The 18,955-nt window shown below is 48.2% G+C and overlaps 1 protein-coding gene across 2 annotated transcripts in view; it reads left to right on the top strand.

Annotated features, from left to right (window-relative positions):
- The first annotated feature begins 1,805 nt into the window (after positions 1–1,805).
- Positions 1,806–18,955, top strand: part of Zc3h4 (zinc finger CCCH-type containing 4) — a 37,109-nt gene continuing 19,959 nt past the window's right edge. The window contains exons 1-3 of one of the 2 annotated variants that reach the window (XM_032894378.1): positions 1,806–2,776; positions 17,764–17,983; positions 18,276–18,379. In XM_032894378.1, the coding sequence (XP_032750269.1) occupies positions 2,616–2,776; positions 17,764–17,983; positions 18,276–18,379 (485 nt within the window). In that variant the 5' untranslated portion in view covers positions 1,806–2,615. Of the gene's footprint in view, positions 2,777–17,763; positions 17,984–18,275; positions 18,386–18,955 lie in introns of those variants that run through there. The other variant, XM_032894377.1, reaches the window with a different exon arrangement.

Here is an 18,955-nt window from a genome sequence, read left to right as displayed (position 1 = left end):
CATGTGCCACCACACCTGGCACCCTTCTTTCTTGACAGAGCTGTGTAGTCCAGTCTAGATTAGGAAATGAGGCTGGGGGGAGCTGGAGAGATGACTCAGCAGTTAAGAGCACTGACTGCTCTTCCAGAGGTCCTGAGTTCAATTCCCAGCAACCACACGGTGGCTCACAACCATCTGTAAAGAGATCCGATGCCCTCTGAAGACAGCTACAGTGTACTTATATATAATAAATGAATAAATCTTAAAAAAAAAAAAAAGGAAATGAGGCTGGGGATGAGTCTCAGAATTTGTGTAGCAAATACAGAATTTGGGTTGCCCCCAAAGAGACTAGATTAAGGTTTGCATCACTGGCTCACTATTTCTCAAAGAGTTTTGTGTCAAGACCCCCATGTTAGCATCCAGTTGTCCTGCCCCAGGTACCAATTGATGGTTTAAGTCATCACCTGCTGCCAGGTTCTGCAGGTATGTGTTCCCCCTCCCGTGTGTGTGTGTGTGTGTGTGTGTGTGTGTGTGTGTGTGTGTGTGTGTCTCTGCTATCTCTTCCCATTTCTGTCCCTGGTGCCCCCTTTCTGTTCTTTGTTCTTTTTTTTTTTTTTCTTTTTCTTTTTTTCGGAGCTGGGGACCGAACCCAGGGCCTTGCGCTTGCTAGGCAAGGGCTCTACCACTGAGCTAAATCCCCAACCCCTGTTCTTTGTTCTTATGGCTCTGCTTCAGTCTGTCAGCCTTTACCCCTTCTCTTGGCCCTCACTCCTGTCCCTTCCCCAATAAATCTGTTACGAGGTGTAATTTCTTAGGGACATAAATTGCATGGGCCCGCTGCATTATATTTCATAACACCCCTATCCCTATATCTCAGGTGAAAAAAAAAATTTCCCTTGTCACAAGGCTCTGACTCTCTTCTCCTTCCTTGTCCCTGCCTGCACCATGATTCTTGCATGAGGTTAGAGAATGTGGTATCTTTCGGGAGTAGGTTCTTCCACTGTGTGGGTCAGGATGATCTTGAGTTTCTCATTCTTCTGCCTCCACACTGAGTGCTGCTGTTACACTCTGTGGCCACCGCAACCGATTCTATAAGGTGCTGCGGATGAAGGGTTTCCTGTATGCTTAGAGGCTAGCACTACCAATTTCAACGTTTCTGCATATCCCGGCTCCAAACACATGATCTTAAGCCAACTAAACAACCAGGCTTCGGGTTCAGGCTCCATCTATAAACTAGGAACATCAACTTGGGCAGGGGGTGGACGTCAAAATTTTTGTTAATGGTTTAAGAACCCTGTCAAGATTTCCACTTCGCCTTCACAGCCTGGCCCCGCCCTTCTCGCCTCCAAGGATGACGCCACTGGCTGAGTTATGTAGTGACGTCATCTCCGGGCCGCCTCTGCTCCAGCCCCTCTTCGGAAACGTCCGACTCCTGGGACCGGTCTCCGGCTTTCGGTTAAATTTTTTTCCCTCCCATTATTCTCCCACCTAAAACTTTTGGCTCTTCCCGCCTTCCTTCAAACTAGCAATTTTCGGCTCTTCTCGCTTGCTTTGGGGCGAGTTCCTGAAAGTCATTTACCCTTGAGTTATTTAATCGCCTTTCCAGCCCCACCCGTTCAGCTCATTCGCTAATTCCTATTCGCTCGGCTCAATTTATTTCGGCTACTTCCGCCTCCTACTGGGATCCCTTCACTGACTTCGGCTCTTTCCGGATTATCGCAAGTCCCCCGGGTTCTCCAATCCCGAAGCGCTTCGGCTATTTCCGGCTCTCCGTGCCTTCTCTAGCCCCACCCCCACGACCACCCTTGGTTCTTTAGGTGGGTCTTTGATCCGCTTCACGTTGCTTCAGTGACCTAGATCCTCCTTCGGCTCTTTCCGGCTCATTTTAGTCTCGAGTTATTCTCAGCTGTGTTCGGTTCTTTCCGTCTTCTCTTCTCCGCCTCGCCCTTCCGCTTCGGTTCTTTCCGCCTGCCTTCGGGCGGGCTGTCTCTGCCCTTCTCCACGTGACGCTTCTTCGGCCTCCCAGTTACCCCCTCCCTCCACGCCCTTCCTCCAGCTTCAGCCTCTGTGCTCGTCCCGGCTGTGCCGCCATTTTGTGTCAATTCCTGACCGCGGCGGGGGCCGGGCAGCTGGGGCATCTAGGGCGGGCAGACAGTCGGCCCATCTCCATAGCCCGTTCCCTCTTCTCCCTGATTTTTTTTAACCATTCCCTTGCTCGCTCTCCTCTTTCCCCCTTTCCCTTCGCTTGCTCCGTTGCGCGCGGCCCGCGCTAATTACACCCAACCACCCACCAGTGTTCGTGTCCCCCGGGTCTCAGGCCTTGGGGGCCCGCGCGTGTGTGTGTGTGTATGGCGGAAGGGGACCTCTCGTCCCGATGAGGGTCCTGTGCCCGTGAGCGAGTGACCGCAGGGCCAGGCTGCAGAGAAAGCAGGCGGCGGGCGGCCTCTCCGGGGCCTAGGCCTCGCGGCCTACGTGGAAGTCGGCTCAGAGGTGATTCCGAAACCGAAAAAAATACTATATATCTATATATATGCCCAATTTCCATCAGGAGCCCTGGAGAGCTGAAGTGTGCCCCTCCCGCCACGCCCAAGCAGTCCTTTTTCGTGCATTAACATCCCCTCCCCCTCAAAGGAACGATGGAGGCCGTGCCCGGGACCCCCCCGCCGCCGCCATCAGAGTCGCCACCGCCGCCATCGCCACCGCCGCCATCAACGCCTTCGCCTCCTCCGTGTTCCCCCGACGGCCGCGCGGCCACCCCGCACCTCCTCCACCACCGCCTCCCGCTCCCTGACGACAGGTCAGGCCCCCCGGCCTGGGCCGGGCAGCGTCCCCCGGGGGGGGGGAGGAGGAGGAGGAAGGGGACGGCCGCCATGTTGGGCCGGGCCGCGGAGGAGGAGGAGGAGGAGGAGGAGGAAGGGCGGGGTCGGTGGGTGTCTCTAGCTCGCTCGCTCTTTCTCGCTTCGCTTTCTCTCCCGGCCTCATGCGTTGCCCCCCCTCGCGGCGTTCGCCCGCTCTCCCTCGCTCTCGCTCTGTCTTTTTTTGGGCGCCATGCTGAGGGGAAGGTGAGGAGGCGCCCCCCGGACCCCCCGCGCCCGCCGGTCTGTCTGTCCGTCCGCCCGCCCGGGGCACGGGCCGCCAAGGGGGTGGGCTTGCTGAGGCCCATCAGCCTCCTCGGCCGCCCCTGCTCCGGGAGCTGGCCGTCAGAGGCCTGTCGCCTGGCTTCGGGAAAGGCTTTTGGGGGAGGGGCCCCCGGATTCTCTTGTTTTAGGGGGTTCTCCAGCTTACAGCTCCTCTCTTAGGGGTTCGGATTTGGGGCTCTTCCCAATCCCCTACAGTATCCTTTCTTCTGGGGGAGGCATACCCTGTCCATTTTGGATAGCTACCCGAGTCTAACGGAGGCAGAAAGTGGGGGTTTGGATCAGCCTTCGCTCTATCGTTCTAAGGAAGGTTCCTTAGGATGGGGGCCCTTGTGCACTTTTAATTTTTTGGCGGGAGGTATTTTCTAGCAACTCTCTAGAAGGCAGGCAGGTAAGGGGTGCATCTCCAGCTCTTTTGATGAAAGCCCCTGACCTTCTTTGGAAAACCTATCGTTTTTTTCGGGTCCCAATCTTTTTGTAGGTAGGTGACAGTGGTGGAGGGTCCTTAGTCCTTGAGTCTTTTTTTTTTTTTTTTTTTGCGGGCCTGTGGCTGTGTGTGTGTGTGTTGCTTTTGCTGCATTGGATGGTAGAGGAAGTTAGCCATCGCTTTCTCTCGGGCATCGCCCCTCTGGGGCAAAGCAGGGTGCAATCGCTCCTTCGGGAGCAAAGGAGATCTCCCCTTGTACTTTGGCAGGACGTAAACTGTGGCGCCTCTTGTCCTTTATTAAGTGCGAAATGGATTCCCCACGCCCTTCTCTGGCGGATGATAATGGGACCAGCCCCGCGCGTTTGGGGCCATTTTTGCCTTGCTGGAGCCGAAAGATACGGGGTTCATGGTTTGCTGACTCCTGGGGACTAAACTGAGTAGGTTTGAAAATAGAAAGGGGTTTCAGGGATCAGAAAAGCTAGTCTTGGAGGGAGTGTGTGTGTGTGTGTGTGTGTGTGTGTGTGTGTGTGTGGAGGGGGTAGGATGGAGAATACGCTAGACAGATGGCTCGCAGCCGCCTAGGGAACCACAGAGGACCCCTTCAGACTTGGGTCTCAGCCCTTTCTCCCCACTTCCACCTTCTGTTTTCCCTTTCTCCTTCACAGACCCTCCTTTGCCTTTTAAAAGAAATGCCACCCACATTCAAAGACACAGGTGCAGCAGTTTGGTGAGCTTTTTTTACAATTTTTTTTTCTGTTTTGTTCTAATTAAATGTATCGTCCTGGGAATCGCAGCCCTTCGCAGCCAGACTACAGTTCAAGGAAATAAACAGATTAGCGGAGGTCTGTTCGCTAAGCCCACGTTGGGCTTCCAGGCCCTCTCGGGGGCAGGTGCTTTACTCAAAGGTGCTTACGAGCTTTATCCGACCTCTAAGGAGTTCTCTTATGTCAGAAGTGTATGTCTTACAATGGGTTGGGATGGTAAGTAGCCTCTTTTATTGAGTAATTCAATTATCTCCCTCTTTTAGTCCCTTTCCTGCCTGCTTACTCCTCGCCTTTAGACCAAAGTGATGCTTGAGAGTGGATTTATTATGTTCAAATCAGGATTCTAATCTATTGAGCCCTTTAGACTTGCACATCCTTTCAGTGTTTAATTTATAAAATTTTGATGTACACAGTTTAAAAAAAAAAGTGTTACTGTAACATGACAAAAATCCATGAAAAGGCCCAGTATGTTTTCAGACCCTTGGTGACCCTCTATTTTCATCCATTGCTTTGTCTCCAGCCTTCATGTGAAAGTGGCTACTGCAAGTCCCTCTGGAGGGGATAAGCTTACAGAATTTGGTTTATACTTGTATTCAAGTTAAAGTCACACTCTCCCCCCCTCCCAAAAAAGACTGTTGCAAGCAGGCCCATTTTTCATATTTTTTACTCAAGTGTTACTTATGGTAATAGACATTTAAATTGAGCAAGTCATTTGTAAAGTACTGTCTAAGCACAAAATGTATCTGTAAACTGTGTCAAACCCTGATCTCTCCTGTCTCCACTGCTCTTTGTTCAAAAGCACATGCCTGACCGTGAGAAGTTGATGTAAAACGTGTTACACGCCCAGTCATGTTGGAGAGAACATGTCCCCACTCAGTCCCCCTCATCCTACACATACAAGTTAAACAACAACAAAATCAGCAGCAATGACTTGCAGGACCTAACACTGTCCTTCTGATGTGTTTTACAAGCATAAGTTTTTCTGTTAAAGACAAAAACACGCTGAAGTTCCATTGTCCCTAAAATACTTTGTTGGCAAGGGAAGTCTTCCTCACACAAGCCTAGTCCTGTCCCCTTTGCATTGTCAGGAGGAGTGATGTCCGTCTGCACTTGAGGACCCTGTAAGCTGCAGTTTGTTAGGCTGTTTGTTTTACTCCCATAGATGTATTCAGTTTTAACTGCCATGCAGTGGTGGTCTGATGTAAAATCAGCTCTTTGAGGAAGATTTCCAGAATGTACAGCATTCCCCCACAAAACGTCTAAAGCACGAACGAAACACACTCTCCAGTGCGCTGGGTCAGCTGGAAACAACATTTGAAGGTTCCCATCTTGTGTAAAATTCTTCCAGGAGCTCAGAGCAGAAACTGTCAGCTGATAACCCTTCCATTCCAAGTGTTTAGGATTACTACGTTGTAAAAGAATATTTAAACTTTAAAAATAAAATATTAGGAAATGAGATTCCTTTTGGGAATCAATTTAGCAGTCATTTTGCTGAATGTGAGAATATTTCCTACAAACATTGTATTTAAAATGCTCTCAGGCATATCCCTGCAAGGGCTTTTTTTGTTTTTAGCTTTTTTTTTTGTTTTGTTTTGTTTTGTTTTTTGGTTTTTGGTTTTTTGTTTTTTGTTGTTGGCAAAGGAGTCCTAATATTAAGCCAACTGAGTTTAAGTATTCTGTATTTTTGAAATGTCACAGTAGTACCTTTTTTTTCTCCCTAAACTGATGTACCAGTATTAGTTAATAATGAAATTAATGGATGTTGCAAAAGCAAAGAAAAGGGTGTCACTGGGAATCCCTGATTTTAACAGTAAAGCTTATATACTTTGTAACCTTGGAAGTTTGTTTTCTCTGGATGAAAGATTTTATTTGAAAGTCAAAATCTCCCAAAAGGAGCAGAATGGATTCTGACCATGACACTGTAGATGCTCCAAGGTAGAGTCCCCAGCACCCAGTTCTCCAGTTTACTCCACCAAAGAGGAAAAAGATCATTCAGGATAGGGGCTTTCTAAGTCCTAGTCTGTCTTCTAAGGGCTCTACTTCATGTACTCTAAGGGTTTGATTTTTGACAAGACAGACATTTCTGGAAGTGAAGGTAGCCAGCTGTTCTAGGAACTCATCCTTGTGGCTTTGCCTTACCCAAGAAGACCCATCTTAAAGGGACTTGTTCGGGAAGGCAGGCTGTCCTGGCTGTTCTGCCTGGTGACTGTGGCTCTTGAGTTTGTTTCCCTATAGCTGAGCCCTAGGACAGGCTCCTAGGCCCTGGCACTGGCTGCCCATTGCTCTTGCCCATGGCTGTCTCAGAGCCAGGTCAGATTCTTCACTTTGTTTTGTGGAAGAGGTGCGGAGGTTGGGGGACTGTTGAGTCCCTGGAAACCTCTTTCATGGGAGTAAGGATTAGGGATCCATTTCTAGTGAATACCTCTGTTGAACGTCACTGATTAGACTGCTTCTAGGTCTCTGGATAGCTTTAAGTCAAACCAAATTCAGGGAACCTACTTGTGGTCACTGGATGGACTCTTCTAGTAGTGCCAGAGTGGCTGATTTGGCCCTGCAATAGGATCTGAAGTGATAGGGCTTGAGTTGAGCCAGGCCCACGGCTATGTCTCACCACTGCTGGGGTGCACAGCAGGCCAACAGGAAGGTTGCAGCTTCCTGGCAGTTGTTACTTGCTGACTGCTTTGAAGGCCAGGGAGGAGCGGCTCGCTCATTGGCAGAGGTAATGGAGGATGGTCTGGAGTCGGTTACATAATTAAGGCCTTGTAAATGGCAAGCTGCCTGTTTGGATAAGTTAAGGCAAACTTTCCAGCTCTGGCTTTCCAAGTTTTGAGTCCTCATCTGCTACAAAGCTCTGTTGAGTCTGTGTATGCTGTAGATACACTGTTAGACACAGTGCAGCAGTTCATAGCTGGGTTAGTGCTATGCGTGAGGTGCAGGCATGTTGCCCATTGAGGTAATTCTTAATTTGGTGTGATAGAAATGAAGACTTGGCCTCTCAGTGGGTGCTAGTTCAGCTACATCATCAGAGAGATACTTTTTCATTAGGATGGAGGCTGTCTGCTAGAAATAAGGAGCTTGTTTCTCCTGGCCAGATTGCTCCTCCCAGTAGAGAATCCTATGCTTTTTTCCCTGCTTTGGTTGTGTTGATTGGTGACTCAGCTCCTTGTTTGTCAGGCAAGTGGTGACATCTCTGAACACTGCAGATGTCAACAGGATGTGAAGAAAGAGTGTGGGTATTTGAAAACAGCTACTGCTATTTGGGGCTGATGCCATCCAGCACCAGTGCCCACTCAGGGTCACCACCGTCCGGTGGGCACTACAGGCCACCCATACAGTGGCTGCCACTCTGTCCTTACTGGGAGAAATTCTAAATAGAACACTGGCAGTCCTGTGTGTAAACAGAAGCAGGATGTGTCTGTCTGAGGGAAGTTCGCTCATCTTGGACCTCTCAGGTTCTGGGCAGCTTTCTTAATCAAAAGAGGCCTGCTGGGGACTACAATGGAAGTCATCTTTTGGCACTTCCTGTTTCACAGTGCTTGATATAGATGCTGAAGTGGTCCTGCTGTCCTGAGCCAGTGGGAGATGATGTATTGGTATGTGTTTGCTTTTGCAGTTAGAATGGAGTGAGTCAGCATTCCAGCTGAGGTTGGCCCCTGAGAACCAGGAAGCTGGGGACCCAGAGCCAACCTCACTCTACCCCTCCCTTTTGCTGTGCTTCAGCCAGCCCTTCCTGGCCTGAATCTCTTGAGGGCCAGGCCTGCTAGATTCCAGGATCTGCCGCCTCTTGTACTGTGGCTGAGTTCTGAAGGCCTGCGTCTATTGAGCAGCTAGGCTTGTCCTGCCCTTTGTTGGGAACAGAAATGCTTCATATGTCTCTTTTGGTTTGAATACTAGGGGAGAGGAGGAACCATAGGCCCAGTTCCTGCTAGATAGCTGCTCCAGAGCTGAGTTCCCAGCCCTTGCTTGTTTCTGTGTTTTGTTTGTGAAGCAAGGCCTCACAGTTTAATCCATGTTGGCCTCCAACTCTTTTTTTTTTTTTTTTTTTTTTTTTTTTTTTTTGGATTTGGGGACCGAACCCAGGGCCTTGTGCTTGGGCCTCCAACTCTTAAGCGGTGCTCTTCCTTAGTCTTAGAGTGCAGATTTGCCGCCATGCCTGAGTAGCCCCTGTATTTGTTGCTTTGTTGGTTGGTTGCTGCACAGTAGCCCTGACTGGCATAGAACACTGGGCAGCTCACCAAGCTGAAGCCAATGTACGGCAATCCTGCCTCTGCCTTCTAAGTGCTGCAATGACAGATGTGTGTCCCAGTGTCCTTTGCCTTTTTAAGGCTAGATCTGAGTTTGTAGCACAGCTGTTACCTTTATAAGTAGAAAAGCCAAAGGATAACCATGAGGCTCTGCTGCAGGCTTCACACATGGCTCCTTAACCTGAGCATTTGCTGAGAAATCAACAAAAAGATCCAGTCACAAAAATTGCAGGGGGCTGTATGTGACAGATGCTATTTGTCCCCATTGTTCTGTCCTGAGCCTGCTCCAGTACTTTGGTACTCCCTCCCCACCCCTACCCCTGTGCTCTGTTAGATTTTTTTTTTTTTTTTTGAGCTGGGGACCAACCTTAGGGCCTTGCGCTTGCTAGGCAAGCGCTCTACCACTGAGCTAAATCCCCAACCCCAGATTATTTTTATTTAAAGTGTGTGTGTTGGCATGTATACAGTAGTGCAGGGGCTCCCAGAGGCCAGAAGCAGTAGAACCCCTGGAACTGTAGTTATACCTGGGGGCTGGAAACTATGTCTTCTAAAAGAGCATCCAGTGCTCTTAAATACCGAGCCATCCATCCCTTCAGTTTCTTTTCTTATATGAGTCAGGCTCTCATTCTATCATCCAGGTTGGCCTTAATCTTGAAGAAGTCCTTCTGCTTCTGCCTCTCAAGTACAGTGTGATGTAGTAATTTTTTTTTTTTGTTGTTGTTATTTGACCCAGGTTCTCAACTTGCTATAAAGATTAGGTTGACGGGGTTGGTGGTTTAGCTCAGTGGTAGAGCGCTTGCTTAGCAAGCGCAAGGCCCTGGGTTCGGTCCCCAACTCTGAAAAAAAGAAAAAAGAAAAAAAAAAAAAGATTAGGTTGACCTCAAACTCAAATCTGCCTCCTGAGGTTGTGATTAAAGACAACTACTACAGTACCTCTCAGGTACCGTACTTTTCATACTGATATGCTCACTATGGGCTATGACCATGTATTGATATGTCTGCATATTAGACAAACATCAAAAGAGGGTAGAAAATGTAACAAGTTATACTTCCTTTATATTTACACAGAATGTAAAGGAGGTATAGATGAAAGGCAGAAAGTTTGAGCCTGGCATGATGACTAACCCTAGATTCCTACCTTCCCAGAAGCTAAGGCAGACTCATGGGCAGCCCGGGGCGACTCTGCTAGATCCTGTAGAGATAGAAATAGAAAATAGTACTGACTGGGTATGTGTGCATCAGTGGTGTTTTGCTTGCCTGGCATGTAGCAAGCCCTAGGTTTCATTCCCATCCCCAGTACTGCAAACAAGTATGAAAAGGAGATTTGAAAGCTGTTTGTCTAGCCTAGGACTCTGCAGATATTGTCTTTGTCCCAAGTCAGTTTTTGTAGGCCATATTTATCTACATAGCCATGCCCACTTGCTTTATCCTTACTAACAGTAGAACTGAAAAACAGAGACAAGGACTATGTGGCCTGCAAAAAAAATGACAGCATATACTCTGGGCCTGTGACCAGGCTTGCTGGCCTTTGTTCACAGTGACCATAGGCAGTATGCTTAAGCAGGAGTGCCTGGGGAGTGTAGGTATCCCATAGAAAGTTGGTCCTGCAGAGGTGGGCAACACTGCCGCCACTTTGTCTTCAGAGGTTTGGTCATCCTTGTAATCTACTCCTGAGCATGTAGAGACCCAGGCCTAAGCTTTTCAGCTGGAAAGTGGATGGATGGGTGTTTCCTTTTTTGAGGTGCTGGGGATTGAACCGGAGTGTACTAGACCAGTGCTTTACCACAGAGCTACATACTCAGCCCTCGTGGATGGGATTTTCATTCATGAGAACTGATTCAAAGTCACAGGGCAGTGGTAGCACATGCCTTTAATCCTAGCACTGGGAAGGCAAAGGCAGGCAAATCCTTTGAGTTTGAGGCCAGCCTGATCTACAGAGTGAGTTCTAGGACAGCCAGGGTTGCATAGAAACCCTGTGTCACCCCCACCCCCAAACAAAACAAAACAAGACAACAAAACCAGCCCTTTACTGGTTAAAGGAGCTTGCTGCTTGTCCAGAGGATCTGAGTTATGTTCCCAGCACCCACATCTATCTGGGGTTTACAACCACCTGTGTCTAGGGAATCTGCTGCCTCCTGGCCTCCAGTGACCTCACACAGACATGGGCAGATGTGCACAGGTACATGTACATAAACATAAAAATCTTCTTACAAAAGCAGGGAATATAGTTAGTTGAGTGCTGGAATGCTTGTCCCGCATGTTTTATTATAGGCTAGGTGGCACGATTGATTTCCCTAAAAAAGTAGAAGGCAGGGTCTTTGTTCAAATTAGGTAGACATTTCTGAGTAATAGAAATAAGATGGCCTTGCCTTTGAGCCGTCCAAAGTTGCTCAGCGGGTACCCTGTGGCTTAGTATAGGGTGCGGTAGTTGCTGAGGGTTATCTCCTGGAACAGCAAGGGAGTCAGACAATAGCTACCCCCACCGAGGAAATGGCAACTTTGTGTCTGGGAGGTTCCTCTAGGCTGGCTTTCTTAGATGTTTTTTCAAAATTGACTTGTGCTTGAATGAAGGGCAGTGTCGGGGCTGCGGCTTGTGAAATACATTTCCTTGGGGGACTTTGGAACTTTCTTTTTTTTTTTTTGGTTCTTTTTTTTTTTTTTTCCCCAGAGCTGGGGACCAACCCAGGGCCTTGCGCTTCCTAGGCAAGCGCTCTACCACTGAGCTAAATCCCCAACCCCTGAACTTTCTTCTTTGGGGTTTGCATCACTTCCACCCCAAGACAGTGTCTCATTCTAGTCAAACTGTCCTGATCTGATGGAGGAGCGGTTTCCCCTTCCATCTTTACCTGATAAACCATCCCAGCTCAAATAGTTTCAAATACATGCTGCTTATTTTGTTTGCTCAATAAATTATTCCTATACAGATGATTTCAAGTTCTCTTAAGGCTAGAGATTCAGAGCTGGGTGTTGGGGTCAGAGTCCTGGTTTCCATTTTCAGTTCTGCTTGCTGTGACCCTATAGGCAGATTCCTTCCCATTTCTTAGCCTCAGTTTGCTTGTCTGTAAAATGGGGGTGGCAATGAAGCCTATGGTAATAAGAGGAGACAAGGATGAGTTCAGCATGAAGCTATAGATAGTATATTAGTAGTGAGTAATGCAGACTGCCTTCTGACTCTATAGGACCCTAAGGTACAGAAAGGAATACAGCAAGATGCTTCCCAACCCTAGCCTGCCATTTTTGCTTTTTCCCTTTTTTTCCAGTTTGTGTGAGCAGTCTTTTTTTTTTTTTTTTTTTTTTTTTTTTTTTGTGAGAGTCTTGCTATGTATAGTCTAGGCTGGCTTCAAAATTATTGTCCTGCCTCTCAAGTACTGTGATTATAGGCATAAGCTCTTACAATTGACTTGAAGCTCTTAAGAATTAGATATTTAAATATTTGTATTTTATGCTTGAGTGTATGTGCACCACATGAGTGGCTGCTGCTCATGGAGGCCAGAAGAGGCTGGTGGCTCCTCTGCGATATTTATGTTCCACATGGGAGCTGGAATCCCATGGCCTCGGGAAGAACAATGAACACTGATGACCCTGATTGCCAGCACAGAGTTGGACTTTACCAAAAGACATTTTTAATATAGATTTTACATGAGAAATAAGAGAAAGAGGACACTTGAGAAAAGGCACACCAGAGAATGTGGCTGTGGGCTCCTGTAAGGGTTTTATTTGTTTGAGACCATTTGCATGTTGTCCTAACTGTCCTATATCTTGCTGTGTAGACCAAGCTGACCTTGAATTCAGAGATCTATCTGTCTTTGCCTCATGAGTGCTGGGATTAAAGGCATGTGCCACCCTGCCTGGCTAGGATTTTTTAAAATATATATATACTGGAAACTTTTATTATTCTTAGCAAATTTAGCAATTAGTTATTAAATGCCTGATATACCCAGCCCTGGTTCCGATTGCTTGGACGTCCTATGTGTGGCCTGCTCTAGGGGGTTCAGATCCATGCACTAGCATCAGCTGGTCTCTTTCTTTCAGTGATTGGTTTGTGCTAGTAGTTCAGCTGGTTGTCACAAGGCAGGCATGTTACCATGGAGATGGCATCATGACATCACAAAACAGGTTATGACTGTACCTGCAAATGCTAAGGGGAGGGCAGCACAGAGCCCACTTGCTCTTGGTTTCTTGTTGATGAACTGGGTACTAAGGACACTGACAAACATGTGTGAGATGCAGAGGCTTACTTCAGGGCTCTCCTAGCCCTGCAAAGCCCTCAGTGCAGTCCCCATTGGCTGCTGTACCACTTCCTAGATCAAGGGAAGGTCGTGGGATGGGAAAGAGGCTTCTTTAGGTGTGAGCCCAGGCCAGCCTTCTAAAGGAGAGGCTCCTTGCCTTGGTTCCTAGTGACTGACCTTGACTCCTGCACTTCAGCCGGTTGTACGAATTGGAAGAGGCAGAGCCTCATAATTTTTTGTGATTTTTTTTTTCTTTATCCCCAGTTAATGGGTCATTCAGAGCCTACCCAGGGATTTGTTGAGAGTCTGGTCAGTTAATGATCATAACCCCGACCTTCACATTAACCTAGCAGCCTAATGAGCTTCAGGTAATAGCCACTGTTCCATAAGTCTCCATTTGTGTTTGTGGTGTGGTTCTCCCCCAACCCCCTGTAAACCAGGGCCCCAAGCTCCTGGCTTTTGATCTGGCCCAACACTCACTCTGCAGAGCTGCCGAGAGCACAGCTTCTTCTCCTGTGGGGTCCTTGTCTTGTCTTCCAAGCTTCATTGCTCTCACTGTCCGCCCTGTCATCTCTGCCTGTCCTCTTGGTCAGCCATTCTGAGACTCTGGGGTCCCATGTAGATTAATTGAAGTGGAGACAGTTTTGTCAGCAGGATTGCTTGGGAGAGGATGGCCACAATGAAATAGACACTTGCAGTTGGGTAGTCAACAGTGTCTCCCAAGAAGAACCAGCTGTTGCTTCAACTCACACGTCTTCTTAGGACACATGTCAAGTCTTTCAGGCGTCTCCGTGTTGTGTTTATTGGTATTACTGTACTATCTCATTCTATGGGTTCTGGTTTTTGAGATGTTTTCAGACTGCCCAGGTCAGCCTCAAAGTTGCTCTGAGGCTAAGGATGACTTTGAGTTCCTGATCTTCCTGCTTCTGCCTCCCAAGTGCTAGGATTGTAGGCACACAGTGCCTTTCAGTGCACCAACGCCTTCTTGGACAAGTATAGCTTTTACTGTATGGCTGCTCCTTATGCGGGGCTTTTGTATATCATTTAACCTTCCCACCCTGGAGATCCGTATCAGGCTATCCCATTGTCCAGATGAGAGCCCATTCTGGGAAGGAGGCAGCGCTGATTGTGTTACACTTGGTCTGTAGGCTGAAGTATGTTGCTCAGTCACTGAGCCTGCTTGAGAACACCAGATCTGGGTATTTTTGCCAAGCCTATGTTGTATGAGCCCTGTAAGCTAAGGGCTGGGGTGGAGGGGTGCTCAGAAGGTGTGACTTAGATTGGCCATCCATGTGTATTCTTTGACCAAAGAGGAGCTGCATTTGGGCCCCAAAATGGAAATTTGAATGCTTGGGAAGCTTTGTTTAGGAGGTTGGAAGCAGTCTTATTCCCATTTCTGTCTTCTGACCAGTCTCCCAGGATGGCTGGTTCTTGTCTCTAGGGTTCTGACCTTGGCTCTGGCTGCAAACAGGCAGGTGAACTGCTAGTGGAGGTCTCTGCCCAGCCGTAGTGTTTTCCTCCTGGGCACCTGTCTCAGGAGGGTTTGGCAGGCCTAGATTGAAATGATTAGTGCAGTGGGGTTCCCTCTCCCCGCTCTTCTTTGGGGATTATGTCACAGTCTATTAAGCGTGCTCCCTCGGTGTTTAATCCCTCTCTGACATGGATTTTTCTGGCAGCCTGTTAAAGTGACTTTTCATAAATCTCCCAGCTGTGTTCTGTCCACGGCCCTTGGGATTATCTGCCCTTTCCCAATGGGCTTCCTTCCTTCCTAGTGAATAGTCTGAAGGATGTAGTTGGACCTGATACTCACACAGGCCTCTTAGCTGGGAAGGCATCTGCAGCATGAACATGACAGATCACATAGGGCTGTAGGGGCTGAGGGCAGGGGTCAGCTGGATGTCTCTGCAGATGTAGTGACCAATCTAGTATCACCTTCCAGTACCTCTTCTAAGTCACAAGCAGCTTTTTTAATTTATTTTCTATTTTCGCATTTTGAGACTGGGTCTTGCTCTGTAGCCAAGACTGACCCTAAACTAGAGATCCTTTTACCTCAGCCTACAGAGTGGGGTTACAGATGTGGATGCCTGCCTGGTTAGATTTCCAAAAACTTTATTTATTTTATGAATTTATTTATTTTTTTGCATCTCCATTCCAGGGAAACAAAGTTTGAAGCATGTGCCAGCTAATTTTATACAAGTGTGTGTATGTAGCTCTCACTGAGCCCAGATATATGCCTAGGCTTGTTAGCCACACTGGTGAGGCGAGAATCACTATTGGGCTGAAGTCTTTGTAGGGTAGGGAGACCTGGAAGAAAAACTCTATGATTCTTGGTGACAGTTAAGGTTCATGAATTCCTTGGAAAATCTTGTTACACGTTGCCAGGGTGTTAGAAGTGGGGTCCTGTCATCATCCTCAGCCTGAGCTAATTTCTCTGCCTGTGTGGTCCTGTGCCTAGGTGAGGGACTATCCAATTAACAGTGTTAATTGCTGGTTTTTTTGTTGTTGTTGTTTTGTTGTGTTTTTTTTGTTTGTTTTTTTAATGAGGAAACGGCAGGAAAGGAGACAGTGAGGTACCCCTTTGCCAAGTACCATTGCAGCCTTGGCCCTTAGCTTTCCTCCACATGGGATTCCAGTCTGCCGGGCACTAGTCAGCTTCTAGGCTCTGCCTTCTCCCTCTATCCCACAGCATGGCTCAGCCCGGACCAAGGCAATTCCCATCCCTCCCTTCACTGAGGGTACCTGATATGGCAGGTACCAACCACATCACTGAGTAGACCAGTTTTCCTAGTCAGGTGCTCCCATTGCTGCTGGCTCCGAGCCGCACCTACAGGGCCTCCCTTAACAGGAATGCCGCTCTGTACCCTGCCCTTCCAAAGTAGGCTGTGTTCTCGTGCAGGTGGAGTCCTTTCCCCACTGTGCTTGCCTTTGGCATAGTGTAATGAGCCTTACATCCTGCAGTGTGAGTGCTGTTCTTGACCTCCACTTTGTCTGTCTTTGGGGGCCAAACCTCTTGGGTGTTGAGCCTGGGGCCTTTGAAATTGGGCTCTCAATTAATTAGAGAAGCGCCTCTTGAAGCTGTGAAGGGCTGGAGAAAGAGAGGCTGTTGTTTCCATTGGAGCCCTTAGGACCCTCAGGGCCTCTAAGTGGTTGTTTCCTCCTTCCTTGAAGCCTCTTTGGAGAGCTGTTGTGGTCTGATTTTTGGTTAGCCTTTTGGGTCTTAGGCCTATTGATTTGTTTGATTTTCTTTTTTGTTTTTGTTGTTGTTTTGGTTAGGTCATTTGGTTTTTCAAGATAGGGTTTCTCTGTGTAACAAGTCCAGGCGGTCCTAGCCTGCCTTTGCCTCCTGAGTGCTAGGATCTAAAGGTGTGTGCACCACTGCCTGGCTTCTATTGCAGTTTTGAAAACTTATTTTTTTGGTGTGGTATAGGATGGACCCTAGACTCTTGCATGCTAGTCAAGTAGCCCAGGCTGGCCTTCAACCCGCCTCCTCAGCTTATTCTTGTTACTGTCATCATACTCTTTTTGTTCCTTATTAGTTGAGGTGCAAGGAGCCTTTATGGCCGCTACATGCCTTTCTGTTGTTGTCACATATGTTTGTGTGTTGTTTGTTGTTTGTCTTGTGAGACAAGCTCTCTGTAGCTCTTGTTGTCCTAGAACTCACCGTGCAGACCAGGGTGGCTTTGTCTCTGCCCTCCTGGGTGCTGGGATTGAAGGTGTGTACCACCAGGCAGGCCTGGAGATTTTAAAAATCTTTTTCTTCCTCAGGCAGGGTCTCACTTTCTTTGCTGGCCTGATATCATGTAACCTGGCCTTAAACTCAAGAGATAACCTTCCTCTGTCTCCCATTATTCCTAGCTAAGTTTAAAAGATTTTTCTACTCTACCAACATCTGTACTTAGCAACATCTGTGTCTGTGGTTCGGCTTGAACACTGTGGACTCCTTTTCCATCTGCTGCTTTCTTGACCCTGCACTGACTTCACCCACAGATAACCTGCCCCCACCCTCAGCCTGTGCTGAGCTATTTAGACCTGTCGGATGACTCATAGCTTGTGAGGCTAGGAGAGTGCTTTTACTTTTCAAAGTACTGAGTATTGAGTGACATGGAGTTGAAAAAGTCAGGAACGCTCCCTGAGAAGGGCGTGAGGCTGGAGAGGGGACAGGGCCAGCTAAGGGAGGGCTGCTCACGGGTGGGGTCTGGCTCTACCATCTTGGGCCCTAATTGGGGTTCTCTGCAAATGAACTTCCTTGTTCCAGTAGGTTTTGAGTAATGCTGTAAAGAAGAGAGATGTGGGAGCTGGGCAGCTGGGCCCCTCAGAGCCTGTGGTAACCCAGGGGACATATTCCTCAGCTCTGTGGCCACAGGAGCTACTGCTTTTCTGCTGGGAACACTTAGGCGATGGAATGGTGGGGAAACTTGAAGTAGGTTTGTCTGTGTGAGCATAGCACCTTTCTTTTTATTCCTTATTTCATTAGTGTTACTTTTTGGTTTTCTGTTTTGTTTTCTTTTTGAGACAGGGTCTCACTGTGTAGTACTGGGTAGCCTGGAACTCCTATGTAAGAACAGGCTGGCCTCGAACTCAGAGAACCTGCCACTGTCTCTGCCTCTGTAGAGGCAGAGGGGATGAAAGGCTTGTAGTACCAGGCCTGACTTAGCCTGGCTTTTTATTTATTCATTTTTCAAGGCTAGGGCTGGGACCCAGGGCCTCTTATGTGCTAAGCAAGCACCCTACCCCTCAGCTGTACCCCTTGCCTTCTGGTGGTAACCTCTCACCTCTTTTGACCTAGTTAAACTCACAGACACAGTCCTTTCACAGAAGGATGGGAGTTGGCCTGCATCCTCCTGGGGCCTATTCCAGCCACTAGAGCTGTTACCCATGTCCTTTGGGCTCTCTGCTGCTGTTTGCCTCACCAGTCTAGAGCCTTCCTTCAAAAGGCTCCACTGCAGTCCCCCAGCTCACAGTGGTTTGGGTGTTGGTTTGCAGGGAAGATGGTGAGTTGGAAGAAGGTGAACTGGAAGATGATGGGGCTGAGGACATCCAGGATACCCCTGGAGGACAAGAGAGGAGTCGGAAAGAAAAGGGGGAGAAGCACCACAGCGACTCCGATGAGGAAAAGTCTCATAGGAGGCTGAAAAGGAAGCGGAAGAAGGAACGGGAGAAGGAGAAGAGGAGATCAAAGAAAAGGCGGAAATCTAAGCACAAAGTAGGTCCCAGAGGGTTCCCCACACCTACTGCTTGCTCAGACCTGTCTGTCTGTCTGCCCAGTGGGCACTCTTTGTAACAACCGTTCCTAGCATCCACGGCCTGGGGACAGTTTATAAAGATCTGGAACTTATGCTCTGTTGCCATTGAGTGCCCCCAGGGGAGGAGTTTTCAGGCCGAGCGCAGTCCTTCCAGACACATTCCAGCATTGTTTGTCCTGGGGCTGGCTGTGCCAAGGTGGCCTGCCAGCACCAGACTCACTCGTAGTGTGGCCTCTGTCATTGTCATTGCAGCGCCATGCTTCCTCCAGCGATGACTTCTCAGACTTCTCAGATGACTCAGATTTCAGCCCCAGTGAGAAGGGTCACCGCAAGTACCGGGACTATAGCCCCCATACGTGCCAGTGAGTAATACTGCATCTTGTGTCTTCTGCATGGGCGGGTGGGTGGGACCCCAGAGACAGTAGGTATTATTTTCATCCCTATTTATGGATGAGGAAACAAGTGAGTTGGAATGTATGGGTTTGAGCCAGGGCAGTGGCTTTCTTCACAAGGGCTGCTCCTGAGCCTGCCCAGTGTCAAGTCTCCCCCATAGCTTGGCAGGACACAGTATGTCTAACTTGTCCAGGTCACAGCTGACTGCTTTCAACTGTTCATAAGTTACCTTTTGTGGGAAACTGGCAAGAGAATGAAATGGCCAGTAGAGTAAATTATCTCCAGGGCTGTACAGTTAGACCTTAAATACCCTATTACAACTCTGAACTTAACCATAAACTTATCATGTGTGCATATGCTTTCATTCTCAGAAAAACATATAAGAAAAAACAAGGCTGGGGATGTAGCTTAGTAGTCTAAAGCTTGCTTCTGTGCTCATGGCCTTGGGCAGCACCACTGCCACCAATACTAATAATAAACCATAGAAGAGTACAAACAGGAAGTGCTGGCACAAACTAGTAATCCCAGTACAAGGAAAG

Source organism: Rattus rattus, chromosome 2 (assembly GCF_011064425.1).
Source record: "Rattus rattus isolate New Zealand chromosome 2, Rrattus_CSIRO_v1, whole genome shotgun sequence".
NCBI classification, from domain to species: domain Eukaryota; kingdom Metazoa; phylum Chordata; class Mammalia; order Rodentia; family Muridae; genus Rattus; species Rattus rattus.
Note: the sequence above shows the minus strand (reverse complement) of the source record. Positions and strands in the feature narration are given on the sequence as shown.